General features: G+C 35.1%; 1 protein-coding gene across 1 annotated transcript in view; it reads left to right on the top strand.

The window, feature by feature from the left end:
* LOC311302519 (uncharacterized protein) overlaps window positions 1–13,495 on the top strand; it is a 1,110,603-nt gene that overhangs the window by 548,494 nt on the left and 548,614 nt on the right. Inside the window, exon 17 of the mRNA XM_084428464.1 lies at window positions 3,681–3,854. Coding sequence (XP_084284590.1) covers window positions 3,681–3,854 — 174 coding nt within the window. The remainder of the gene's footprint in view (window positions 1–3,680; window positions 3,855–13,495) is intronic.

Below are 13,495 nucleotides of genomic sequence, written 5' to 3'. Positions count from 1 at the left end.
TGTCCAAACTTTAACTTTAACAACATTCCCAAAATATGCTCAAAATGTTGCAAGTAAAATGTTCTAATTTTGTTAACTCGTCACATTAGAAGAACGTTTTATGAAGAACATTCAACATCTCATCTCTCAATGATATCCTCAAAACATTTTCCTAATGTGACAGAGAGAACGTTCTTCTTTTGTTATGACAAAACATTAAGACAACGTTATTTTGAGATCATTGTACAAACTTTAACATTAACAACATTCCCAAAATATGCTCAAAATGTTGCAAGTAAAATGTTCTAATAGTGTTAACTCGTCACATTAAAATTACGTTTTATAAAGAACATTCAACATCTCATCTCTCAATGATATCCTCAAAATATTCTACAAATGTGACAGAGAGAATGTTCTTCTTTTGTTTTTATGAAACATTGGGACAATGTTATATTGAGATCATTGTACAAACTTTAACTTTAACAACATTCCCAAAATATGCTCAAAATGTTGCAGGTAAAATGTTCTAATTGTGTTAACTCGTCACATTAGAAGAACGTTTATGAAGAACATTCAACATCTCATCTCTCAATGATATCCTCAAAACATTTTCCTAATGTGACAGAGAGAACGTTCTTCTTTTGTTATGACAAAACATTAAGACAACGTTATTTTGAGATCATTGTACAAACTTTAACTTTAACAACATTCCCAAAATATGCTCAAAATGTTGCAAATAAAATGTTATAATTTTGTTAACTCGTCACATTAGAAGAACGTTTATGAAGAACATTCAACATCTCATCTCTCAATGATATCCTCAAAACATTTTCCTAATGTGACAGAGAGAACGTTCTTCTTTTGTTATGACAAAACATTAAGACAACGTTATTTTGAGATCATTGTACAAACTTTAACTTTAACAACATTCCCAAAATATGCTCAAAATGTTGCAGGTAAAATGTTATAATTTTGTTAACTCGTCACATTAGAAGAACGTTTATGAAGAACATTCAACATCTCATCTCTCAATGATATCCTCAAAACATTTTCCTAATGTGACAGAGAGAACGTTCTTCTTTTGTTATGACAAAACATTAAGACAACGTTATTTTGAGATCATTGTACAAACTTTAACTTTAACAACATTCCCAAAATATGCTCAAAATGTTGCAAATAAAATGTTATAATTTTGTTAACTCGTCACATTAAAATAACGTTTTATAAAGAACATTCAACATCTCATCTCTCAATGATATCCTCAAAACATTTTCCTAATGTGACAGAGAGAATGTTCCTCTTTTGTTTTTATGAAACATTGGGACAATGTTATTTTGAGATCATTGTACAAACTTTAACTTTAACAACATTCCCAAAATATGCTCAAACTGTTGCAAGTGGAATGTTCTTCTTTTGTTATCATGAAACATTGGGACAATGTTATATTGAGATCATTGTACAAACTTTAACTTTAACAACATTCCCAAAATATTCTCAAAATGTTGCAAATAAAATGTTATAATTTTGTTAACTCGTCACATTAAAATAACGTTTTATAAAGAACATTCAACATCTCATCTCTCAATGATATCCTCAAAACATTTTCCTAATGTGACAGAGAGAATGTTCCTCTTTTGTTTTTATGAAACATTGGGACAATGTTATTTTGAGATCATTGTACAAACTTTAACTTTAACAACATTCCCAAAATATGCTCAAAATGTTGCAAGTGGAATGTTCTTCTTTTGTTATCATGAAACATTGGGACAATGTTATATTGAGATCATTGTACAAACTTTAACTTTAACAACATTCCCAAAATATGCTCAAAATGTTGCAAGTAAAATGTTCTAATTGTGTTAACTCGTCACATTAGAAGAACATTTTATAAAGAACAATAAACATCTCATCTCTCAATGATATCCTCAAAATATTCTACAAATGTGACAGAGAGAATGTTCTTCTTTTGTTTTTATGAAACATTGGGACAATGTTATATTGAGATCATTGTACAAACTTTAACTTTAACAACATTCCCAAAATATTCTCAAAATGTTGCAAATAAAATGTTATAATTTTGTTAACTCGTCACATTAAAATAACGTTTTATAAAGAACATTCAACATCTCATCTCTCAATGATATCCTCAAAACGTTTTCCTAACGTGACAGAGAGAACGTTCTTCTTTCGTTATAATGAAACATAGGGACAATGATATTTTGAGATCATAGTACAACTTGTTATTTCAGAAACATTCCCAAAACATCTTTTGAATGTTGCAGTTAAAATGTTATATCTTAGTTTTCATATAACGTTATAGGAACATTTTTTTAAATGAGAAAACATCCTTAAAATGTTCGGTAAACATTACATTCAAATGTTTTCTTTAGAACATTAACCAAACTTGTAGGGAATGTTAGCGAAAGTTCTGAGAACGTTCCCTGCTAGCTGGGTTATCTCTCTCTCAGCATATGAGCAGCGCGAGGGCTTTCAGTGCTTTCAGTCTCACGGCTCTTCCACACGTCCACTTGAAATGGATATTACGACACTCAACACTCATATGCTGCGTTCATGTCATCTCGTAAAGATTGTCACATATAACAACAATCATTATCTATAAGCATAGCGGTTATTATTCAATAAGAGAAAATAAAGGACTAAATTTGAAAGTTGATTAAATGAACTAAAATTATACATTTATAACTATACAAATAACGACAGACTGCATACAGTACAACACCATTCTCTGATCAGATCTTTGAAATCAAGCCGTCGTGCTCAATCGTGTTTAATAGACAGCATGACCAGACCATTCAGTCTTTCCTGAGACAGTGTTCACTAAAACATTGACAGGATCATTGAATCAGTGATTTGAACTCGGTAAACTAAATCAGTTCTGTTCATGAATGAATCATCTAGACTGGTTTATTAACGGGTTTCTCCTATTCACGGCAATGAACCGACTCAAATGATTCATTCACGAATCGGACATCATTACAAATGTATATCTATGACTAGAACGACATCGTAAATGTTGATCGATTCCTCACAGAAATCGGCTCCAAGTCTTCAGAAAGCCTAAATATATTCATCACTGGACTAGTTTTATTGTCACTTGGTGATTTTGCGTTTCTGCCCTGCGTCGTTTCTGAATAACCCGCAAACACACACACACACACACACACACACACACACACACACACACACACACACACACACACACACACACACACACACACACACACACACACAGACAGACAGACAGACAGACAGACAGACAGACAGACAGACAGACAGACAGACAGACAGACAGACAGACAGACAGACAGACAGACAGACAGACAGACAGACAGACAGACAGACAGACAGACAGACAGACACACACACAGACACACACACACACACAGACACACAAAAACACAAACACACACACACACACGTTCCTTAAAATGCTTACAAATACATTAAGCACACACACACACACACGTTGGGTTTACATGTTTTATGGGGACTTTCCATAGAAATAATGATTTTTATACTCTACAAACTCTATAATCAATCCCCTAATCCTAACTGATGAATTTTCACAATATGAACTAATGAGTATTTGTATATATTTCATATTGACAGCATTATGTTATTTTTTAAGTGTCATGTGTATCTCTGGATATAGGCTTAATGTGTGTCATTGTTCTCTACAGGTTGGATGAGTGTGGTGTGACAGATGAAGGTTGTGCTGCTCTGGCTTCAGCTCTGAGATCAAACCCCTCACACCTGAGAGATCTGAGTCTGTCATATAATAAACTAGGAGACTCAGGAGTGAAGCTGTTTTCTGCTGGACTGGCGAATCCTCACTGTAAACTGGAGACACTGAGGTAAGATCATACGTTACTCTCACATGAAACTGTCACTAGGGGCGTTTCCATTACAGATTTGCGCAAAACTTTTGCGTTCTTTTTTTCTTCTTCTAAATGTCGACAAAAAGCTGTTGCGAAATGACGGCGTTTCCATTAACTGATGTTATGCGACTAAAACTTCATTGTTTCCTCTCGCGATCAGTAAAATCATTCCAAAAATCATGTTAACGGACGTTGGTAGGATTATGTATATCCCAGCCACTGCACTGGCCATTATTATTAATGGAAGGAGATGTGTGTGTGTTTCCAAGCATTAATGGTGAGGAACGACCCTTATTATACTTGTGAGCGGCACATATGAGGAGTTTCTGGGTGTTTCTCCCTCAGTTCTGCTTCAAGGTCTTGATTGTGGCATTTATTTGAGGTTTAGAATCCATTATTCCTGTAATTCTTTTGCCTTATATGAGTTTAATAAAGAGCTCTGTCTCGTATTCTGTCCAAACACACTGCGTCGTCTACGTCAGGTGACTGTAAATGCACAAACACTGTTTCCATTGCAGTTTTGCGAAATATTTCTTTTTTGAATGGCCTGAAAAACCTCCTCATGTGAGCGTAAAAACTTTATTTGATAAATGGGAGTTTTTGTGAAATTGACGTGTTTCCATTGGGCGTATTTTCAATTCTCAATTTCAATTTGCGTAATTTGAAGGGTAATGGAAACGCGGCTACTGTGAATTCATAAAATATAATCAAAATGGAATAAAATGCAGGGAAATAACTACTATTTCATTAATTACAAGCAAAGCTATTAAAACAACATGATCAAATTCATCAAATTATTTTTACGTCTGTTCATATGATGTAAGAGAATTCATATTTTTAAAGCGTTTGCTCTATTTATCAAAACGACTCCATCTACACCTGGTCACATAAATGTGTTTTTGCAAAACGGATTTAAATCCGATCTTCAGTTCCCGCGCTATATGCAGATTTAATGGAGGGCACGTCACCGAAAGCAACAGATATGAGCTGCATTTTTGAGCTGCACGAGAGGACGTGCCGGACTCGTTCGTTGCCCTGGAAGGTTTCTCTCTGGTACGCTCTGATAGGAACGACAACTCAGGCAAGAGCAAAGGGGGCGGTATTTGTGTTTACGTTAACCAAAAGTGGTGCTCGCAATTCTCCGTGAGAGAGCGGCTCTGTGACTCCGACATAGAACTGGTATGTGTAAGCCTTAGGCCTTTTTATCTTCCATGCGAATTCGGGAACATTTTAATATGTACTGTTTATATTCCACCTAGTGGGAATGCTGCAAATGCAGCTAAACTTACAGCAGACTGTGTTCATAGACAATTAAGTCGTACCCCTGAAGCACCTTGTTTCATTTTAGGGGATTTTAATCATTGTAAACTTGACGCTGTGTTGCCTGGATTTGATCAATATGTGGACTGTAATACGAGAGGCAAAAACATCTTGGACAAATGTGATGGGAATGTTAAGAATGCCTATACAGCTAAGGTTAAATTGCCATTAGGCTCCTCTGATCATAATGCTGTCCATTTAATTCCGACATATAAGTCCATGCTTAGGAGCAGTAAACAACAAACTAAAACTGTATATGTGTGGAATGATGATGGAATTGAAACGTTAAAAGGATGCTTCTCTTGCACTGACTGGAACGTCTCTCAAAGTTTGGATCTAGAGGAGGCCGTAGAGACTATGACAGATTATATACTTTTCTGTAAAGATAATGTGTTAGACCAAAAAATAATAACTATATATCCAAACAATAAATCTTATATCTCTAAGGAAATTAAGGAGTGCATAGTACAGAAAAAAATGGCTTTTAGGAGAGGAGACCTTGCAGCTATGAAAGATGTACAGAAGGAACTGAATTATAAACTAAGGAAAGCTAGGAGAAAGGAGAGGGAGAAATTTGAGGCCCATTGTTTGACTATGAATACCAAAGAATTATGGGATTCTATGAAATATATGACAAACATGACAAAAGATCTATCAATGTGATAGATGAGATGTGAGATCTATTAATGTGATTTGCAAAGGCAAATGAGCTGAACGACTTTTATTGTAGATTTGATGTAAGAGACTTCTCACAGGAGCAGGCAAATGCACTGGATGCCTTGTCTATATCGGATAATCCTAAAACAATTATTGACCAGAACATGGTGGAGAGACTGTTTTCACAGGTCTGTCCTAACAAGGCTTCTGGGCCGGACGGCATCTCTGGGCGGTTACTAAAATCTTGTAGTAGAGAGCTGGCCGAAGCCTGGTGCCCTATTTTTCAGAAATCTATAGACACGCATACAGTTCCCTCTATGTGGAAGAGCTCCACTATTATCCCTGTCCCAGAAAAGGCTAGCTGTAAGGAGAATAATGATTATTGTCCAGTAGCACTTACTTCAATAATAATGAAGTGTTTGGAGAAAATTATGATTAATTTAGTAAAAACAGACGTGAGTGGTCTATCAGACCCATTTCAGTTTGCTTATAGGAGCAATAGAAGTACAGATGATGCTGTTATAGCTATAACACATTTCATAAATAGGCATCTAGAGGATCCTAGCTCGTATGCACGTCTTTTATTTGTAGATTTTAGCTCAGCTTTTAATATGTTGGAACCACATCTTTTAATTGCAAGGCTGAATGATTTAAAAGTCAATCCATCTATTATAAAATGGTATTATTCTTTTTTGACCAATCGCAGGCTATATTGTAGATATATGTGGCACTGTACAGCCCTGTACAGGACCCTTTTAATGAGCGTTTGGTGTAGGTCTACAAGGCATAGAGATATCTGAACATCTTTGCCAAGCGCAAACCAGTACAGAAGTAGCCTAATCAATAATTAAAGTGCAAGCTGAGAAACTGAAGTGGATATGGAGAAAAGCTTCTTTATATGCCATTGCCTACATTTTAAACGGATGTCTGCCAATAGGCCTAAAACATTACATATATGGTTATTGTGACAGAGACTGGGACTCCAGGTTAATAAGATTCTGACTGAGTAGCAAGATATGAATTCAATTGTGATTCTGTGAGAATTCACAGATCCAGTTTCTCTTTTTCAATCTTCCTCTTAACATTTAAAGGAATCTACATGTGTGTGTGTGTGTGTGTGTGTGTGTGTGTGTGTGTGTGTGTGTGTGTGTGTGTGTGTGTGTGTGTGTGTGTGTGTGTGTGTGTGTGTGTGTGTTCAAATATGGCTTCTGGAGAGCAAATGAAGGATAAAATATGAATTACTAAACAGACATTAAGAAGTTCCCCATACTTTTAGAGTTACAACTAACAGCACTAGATGGCAGCAGCGTATAAGAGATGAACTGACAGCTAGTAAATCTTTGAACATGGAGTGCTAATGATAATAAATGTAATATGTCAGGCTCACAATTTTTACAATTGAAGTGCTATAAAAGTTGTAGAAATGACAAATTCAATCTGCATTGTATTAAACAAATCTTTATTGATATGCAAATAAACAATAGACATCCAGCAAAAGAAAAATGGCAAGTGTTTATTTCTCCATGGCACATGCATTTTGTTTCTTTATATGCAGCCCAATGTTATCCAATGAGTTGTTTGCATTATTTAGGTATTTTATTTTAATTGTATTACATTTTTGGTAACACTTTACAATAAGGTGTCATTTGTTAATGCATTAACTAACATGAACTAACAGAGAGCAATAGCCTTTATTAATGTTAGTTAATAAAATATTAGTGTTCATGTTAGTTCACAGTGCATGTTAACAGATACAACTTTGGATCTTAAAAATGTCTTATAAAATGTTGAGCTTAACATTAACTAAGATTAATAAATGCTGTAGAATATTGTTCATTAATTGTTGGTTCATGTTAACTAATGCTAACAAAATGAAACCTTAGCCCATTATAAAGTGTTACTATTTTTTAATAAAGAAAGTTGAAAAAAAATTACTTCAACTTATTACAAGTAATCGATTTACTTTTTCTCAAGTGAGTTTGAACAAATCAAATTTCTATGGTCAGTTGAAACTAAAAATATTCTTTGAACCAAAGATGTTTTTTTACATGATTAAATCACAAATTATCACAATCTTTTTGATTAACTCAAGCTGTAATAATAGTACTCTGGAACAAGCTGACAGGGAAAACACACATAAACACAACGGAGATCGGACAAAGACTGAAGGAAAGGGTTTTATTATTAATAAATAATTAAATGTCTCCTTGCTATTTTAGACACATTCATAATCATTACTTTTACCGTTTATTTGTGGCAAGCTTTATGCGTGCGGTCGTGCGCTTGAGTGCGGCTATATTACGTAAACCTGTGTAGGCTATATAGCCTATTTAAGTAGCATAATTAAAATAATATACAGGGGCGATTTGTCCACGAATGGCTTAAAGGTGCCATGTGTAAAAAAAAATCAATTCATACTCCACATTCCATACCAGATGGGGGCAGTATACCTCCAGAAAGTGTGTCTACTCTATGAATATGACATCTTCAAGCTACTCCCCTTCACCAGTGAATATGTTCATATTCGTTTTGTTCATATTACATTTTTATCGTTAGTTTGAATTACATTAATTTGACAGACAGCATTCGCTGATGTTGACCAACGTAACCAGAGCTGCCAACTATCACGCATTCACCGTGAGACACACGCAATTGACACTTTTCACATGCTCTCACGACACACATCAATTTTCTCGTGCACAGAAAAATCCCGAAGCAAAGAGGACATGGAGACCGACAGACTAGACAGTTAGTTATGATATTAAAAAAATTTCAGCTCTCAGATTCTGTCAATTTTATTACGCAATTCAAACAATAAATACAGTTTTGGCGCTTGTAAATGTTACGTGACAGATCCCTAGCGCACGTGAACCGATCATCTCTAGTAGCTAATAGTAAAAAACACGAACACTGTTGAAAGATACAGTAGGCTACAACTTACCGAAATGTATTCCTCATACATAATATCTACCAATCAGTGTTTTTTATCAGCGTGAAGAGGTCAATAACACAGCTGGAGAACAATTATGTCAGATTTACCTCAGGAAAGGCATTTAATAAACATAATATAGGTTGTTATAATAAACAGAAATGTTGCAAGTTCGGAGTCGAACCTCATTTCTTTCATGGCCATTAGTTGTCTCCAGCGATGGAAAGCAGTGCCAATGTTTACTCTGGTTCTGTTCCTTTTTTTTATCAGATTTTATTTGCGATTCCGAGCGCGTTTTTTATCCCTGCAGCGGGTGGGTGTGGTGGTGGTAAGGGTCTCTTGCCAAGGGCTTCAGCCATTCTTCCGCTCTCTTCCCTGAACTGAAATGTAGTAGTGGGCTGTATTTTCCACACGATTGACATCAGGTTCAAGTACGTCCACAAGCCGTGCGAGTTATTCGTGTATTGCAGTTGGGCTGGTGGTGGTTATGTTGCTCGCATACCGCCTCCCATGGCCGAAACTGGTATTACAACACCTGTCGGGCCGTGGCTAGTAATGCTATTGCTAATTCAGGTTGATATCTCTGCAGCACTATAACTTGTCATTTTTTTAATGACATCATCGCCCTTATTTCTTCTCATTCTTTTGATGCGTGTAGCTCATTTTTTGGATATTTTTACCTCAATTTTTACACATGGCACCTTTAAATGAACAACTACTAGTCGACTAGAATTTTTTTTTTTTAAGTCGGAGGCAGCCCTATTCCACATGTTTTCGAACCAGGCTCAGGCCATTCTGGGTTGAGCGAGCGACCCTGAGGAAATAAGCGAGCGGAGCGGAATATTCAGAAATGCGCTCTCCGCTCACGAGCTCTGATCGGAACAAACCCGTCTGCTGAATTTGCGCAGAAACATCAAAATAGACATAACCAGCTTTTTAAAAAATGTAAAACTTTATGAGCTTATTGACGATTTTTTATAGTTCTAACTTCTTGACAAAATTAGAATATATGAATTTTTTTTTTTTTTTTTTTTTTTTTTTAAGAAAAGTTTTGGGTGGGCCTACTAACGCACCCATAACGCCGTGCCTGGTGTGTGTATAAGAAAGAAAGAGAAAATGTCAGTATTTCATTGAGACTTGAGATTAAATAAACTGCTGTAGATCTTGTAGTATTAATTTTCACATGCAGTTACACATTGTATGTTAAAAACAAGAAAGTGGCTGGTAAAAACATTGAGTGGCTGGTAGATTTTGAAATCGACCAGCTACAGTGGCCTATGGACAAAAAAGTTAATTTCCATCCCTGAAACAGAGACATTACGTTTGTTTCCGTTATTTTACAAAATCTGAATATCTTTTGTAAATTGATGAATTATGTCTTGCTTTTATCTGTATGAGCATAAATTACGGAGTAAGAGTTTACTCTCTTGGCAGGAATAAATCCAGTGGTCGCGCCGCCGCCTCTGAATAAAATACAGTCAAACATATAAAATGTTCCAGCGCTCAATCTGAATAGTCTGTAATATAATCTGTGGCGTTCAGCGTGACCACCGCCTCACTGCGCTGTTATACACTGTAAAAAAAAAAAACGTAAAAAAACTGTAATTTTCTGGCAGCTGGGGCGCCAGAAAATTCCTGTTAAAAAACGGAAAAATACTGTAAAAAAAAATGGTCTTTCTTCCTGTTGTTTTTACGGAAAAAAACTGTATATTTAACATTGGATTTCGGTAATATGATATAATGTTAATTTACCATCCTATTGAAGTATTAATATCTGTTTTTTACACTGATAACCACCAATCACAGCAGTGATGAGAGTCACATGATCAATCAAAGCTCAACATAAGCAGTTCTTCCACAAGAGAGTTAATACTAATATATATAGAAGCTGCACAGTGTCATTCACACAAACATTAAACACCATCATGGTAACACATGAAAATTTAAAAATGCAATAAACATTAATTTAACAACATTAAATGTAACATAAACCCCTAATGTACATAACTGATTAGAAAAAACGAAGAAAACTATGAAGAAACAAACATAGTTATTTCAACAAAAATACATCAAATGTGAAGTGTCACAGGGAATTGTGGGAATGTCAATGTACGGTTTTTCACTGTAAATGATACAATGAGTTGTTTTTTCACTTTCAAAAACTGTAAATTTAACGGTATGTTACAGTAAAATTACATTAAATGTACCGTTAGATCTATCACAGTTATTTACCGTATATAGTACGGAAACTTTCTGTTAACCAATTAACAGTTTTTCACTGTAGCATTTTTACAGTCTTTTACCGTTAAAATTACGATAATTTTTTACAGTGTATGGGGAAGATGATATTTTACGTCAGTAATGCCGAGTACAAAGCTTAGCCTACATAATAGGCCTAATAGTTCAGCTTGATTCGCAGATCATGAAACATCTGGATTCGTGCCGAATGAGGAATGTAGGCTTTTTTCACTTTAATTAATTCGTTTGGCATCTTATTTAGTTTTATTTAAATAAAAAACCTGTTCCTCACCTTGAATATATATATCCATAGAAGCTGGCATGGCATTAAACAAAGAAAAGAAAAGAGAGATATTATTAGTAGTAGTAGTATTATAGCCTAAATATTATTATTATTATTATTATAAACTAGGCTACAAAAAAAAGTAAAACAAAATAACGTTATTAATCTGTATTTGTTCTAATCAAACCGGTTTCTGAACGTTTATAAAACAGAAGAAACGCAGGATCAGAAACGTTAAAATAGGACTGGTTCTGCTCGAGTGAACCGGGGGATTTTATTCATTTATTCATTTTTACAGATCGTACTTTTAAGTGGCCAATGAATGAACAATATTATTAAAATATTTTAATATGTCTGAAAGGTTCATATCTTTGGCAAAGATAGACATTAAAATGCAGTATCATTTTATGTTAGACTGACATAAGTCACATTTTCGTCATTGTGTCCTTGCAAAAGATCTTTTATATGTTATTTAAATGTCAAAGAAATGAATTCACAGTGTAATAATTCCACAATGTGGGAATTAGGGTTGATGAAATGGGACGGGATATTTGCACTTATAAGTTCACTAAAAAGTTATTGTAACACTCTTTAATGCTACAAACGCCCATGACAAGCATGTAAGAACCATTGATCACTGAATCATTAATATTTTATTTCTATTTGAGCTGTTCATAAACAATATATTCTACTTACAAATGTGTTTCTCACACGTTTATGAGCTCGCCGCTTGCTGTCAATACACACCAGAGAGAGTTTAACACATCGCTGCACATTATTGTCTTCAGTGCCGCTATAACTGAGAGAGAAACAGGACTGCCCCCTACTGGTGATGTACGGCATGTGCCAGAGAACTTCACCACGGCCGAATCGCCCAATCCCTTTCCCTGTGATTCTTAATGGACACATCTGCACAACTTTTGATTTAAAACATGTATTAATAAATGTTGAAATGAACATCAACTAAGATTAATAAATGTTGTAGAAGAATCTGTCATGGTTCGTTCATGTTAACTAATGTAGTGAACTAGTGTGTAACAAATGAAACCTTATTGTAGTGTAAGCAAATAATCATCTCTGTGAGTCCATGTAATGCAAGTGGATTCAGAAACCACACAAAGTGAACATGACAGTAATCCATAAACCCCAGCTGATGAATCAGTGCTTCTGAAGTGAAACAAATATTTCAAACTTTTTACAATATAAGCCTTTGCTTCCGGCCAACACACACACATTCAGGAGTTCATGTTTGTCTTAAACGTCAGCACGTTCTGAAGCGTGATATAAGCGAACTGTGAAACTCACAGGAATGCCGCTCATCTTCCGCATCACTTCTGGTGTGAGCTTCAGAACGCACTTGTGTCGCTTCACGCCGATATCATTAACCCGTGTGCGACCATTGGCTGGAAGTGAGTGTTTATAACACTCTTATGGAAAATGAAACAAAGTGAACATGACGGTAATACAAAAAGAAAATATATCCATATATCTGGATCTGAAGTCTCTTCTGCTCACCAAGGCTGCATTTATTGGATTAAAAATACAAAAGAACAATAATGTTATTAAATATCAAGACAATTTAAGATAACTGTTTTTTTTTATTTTAATATATTTTCAAATGTAATTTATTCCTGTGATCAAAGCTGAATCTCAGCATCATTACTCCAGTCTTCAGTGTCACATGATCCTTCAGAAATCATTCTGATATGATGATTTGATGCTCAAGAAACATTCATTATTATTATTATCAATGTTGAAAACAGTCGTGTACAATTTTCTTTCAGGATTCTTTGATGAATAGAAAGTTACACTTTACTATATATTCACGTAGAAAAGAGCTGTTTTACATTGGAATAATATTTCACAATATTACTGTTATTATTAATGAAATAAATGCAGCAGAAGAGACTTCTTTTTAAAACCTTAAAGATATTAGCGATCCCGCACGTTTGGCTGGTAGTGTATCTGCATGTGTTGCTCTGGAATCATCATTCGTCTCCACAACTGCATAATTACACCAGTTGTCTGTAATATGATGGTATTGTATTATACAATAAGCGAGTACATCATGAATGGCTTTTTTCAAAGCGTGTTTTTGTCCTATCCTGAATCACTACGGTAAGCCTGTAATAAGCGTTTAGACTCGGACTACTTTACAGCGGTCGGGTCGCACCGCGGCGGAGTAACGTT

Source organism: Rutilus rutilus (genome assembly GCF_951802725.1).
Source record: "Rutilus rutilus genome assembly, chromosome: 13".
Classification (NCBI taxonomy): domain Eukaryota; kingdom Metazoa; phylum Chordata; class Actinopteri; order Cypriniformes; family Leuciscidae; genus Rutilus; species Rutilus rutilus.
Note: the sequence above shows the minus strand (reverse complement) of the source record. Positions and strands in the feature narration are given on the sequence as shown.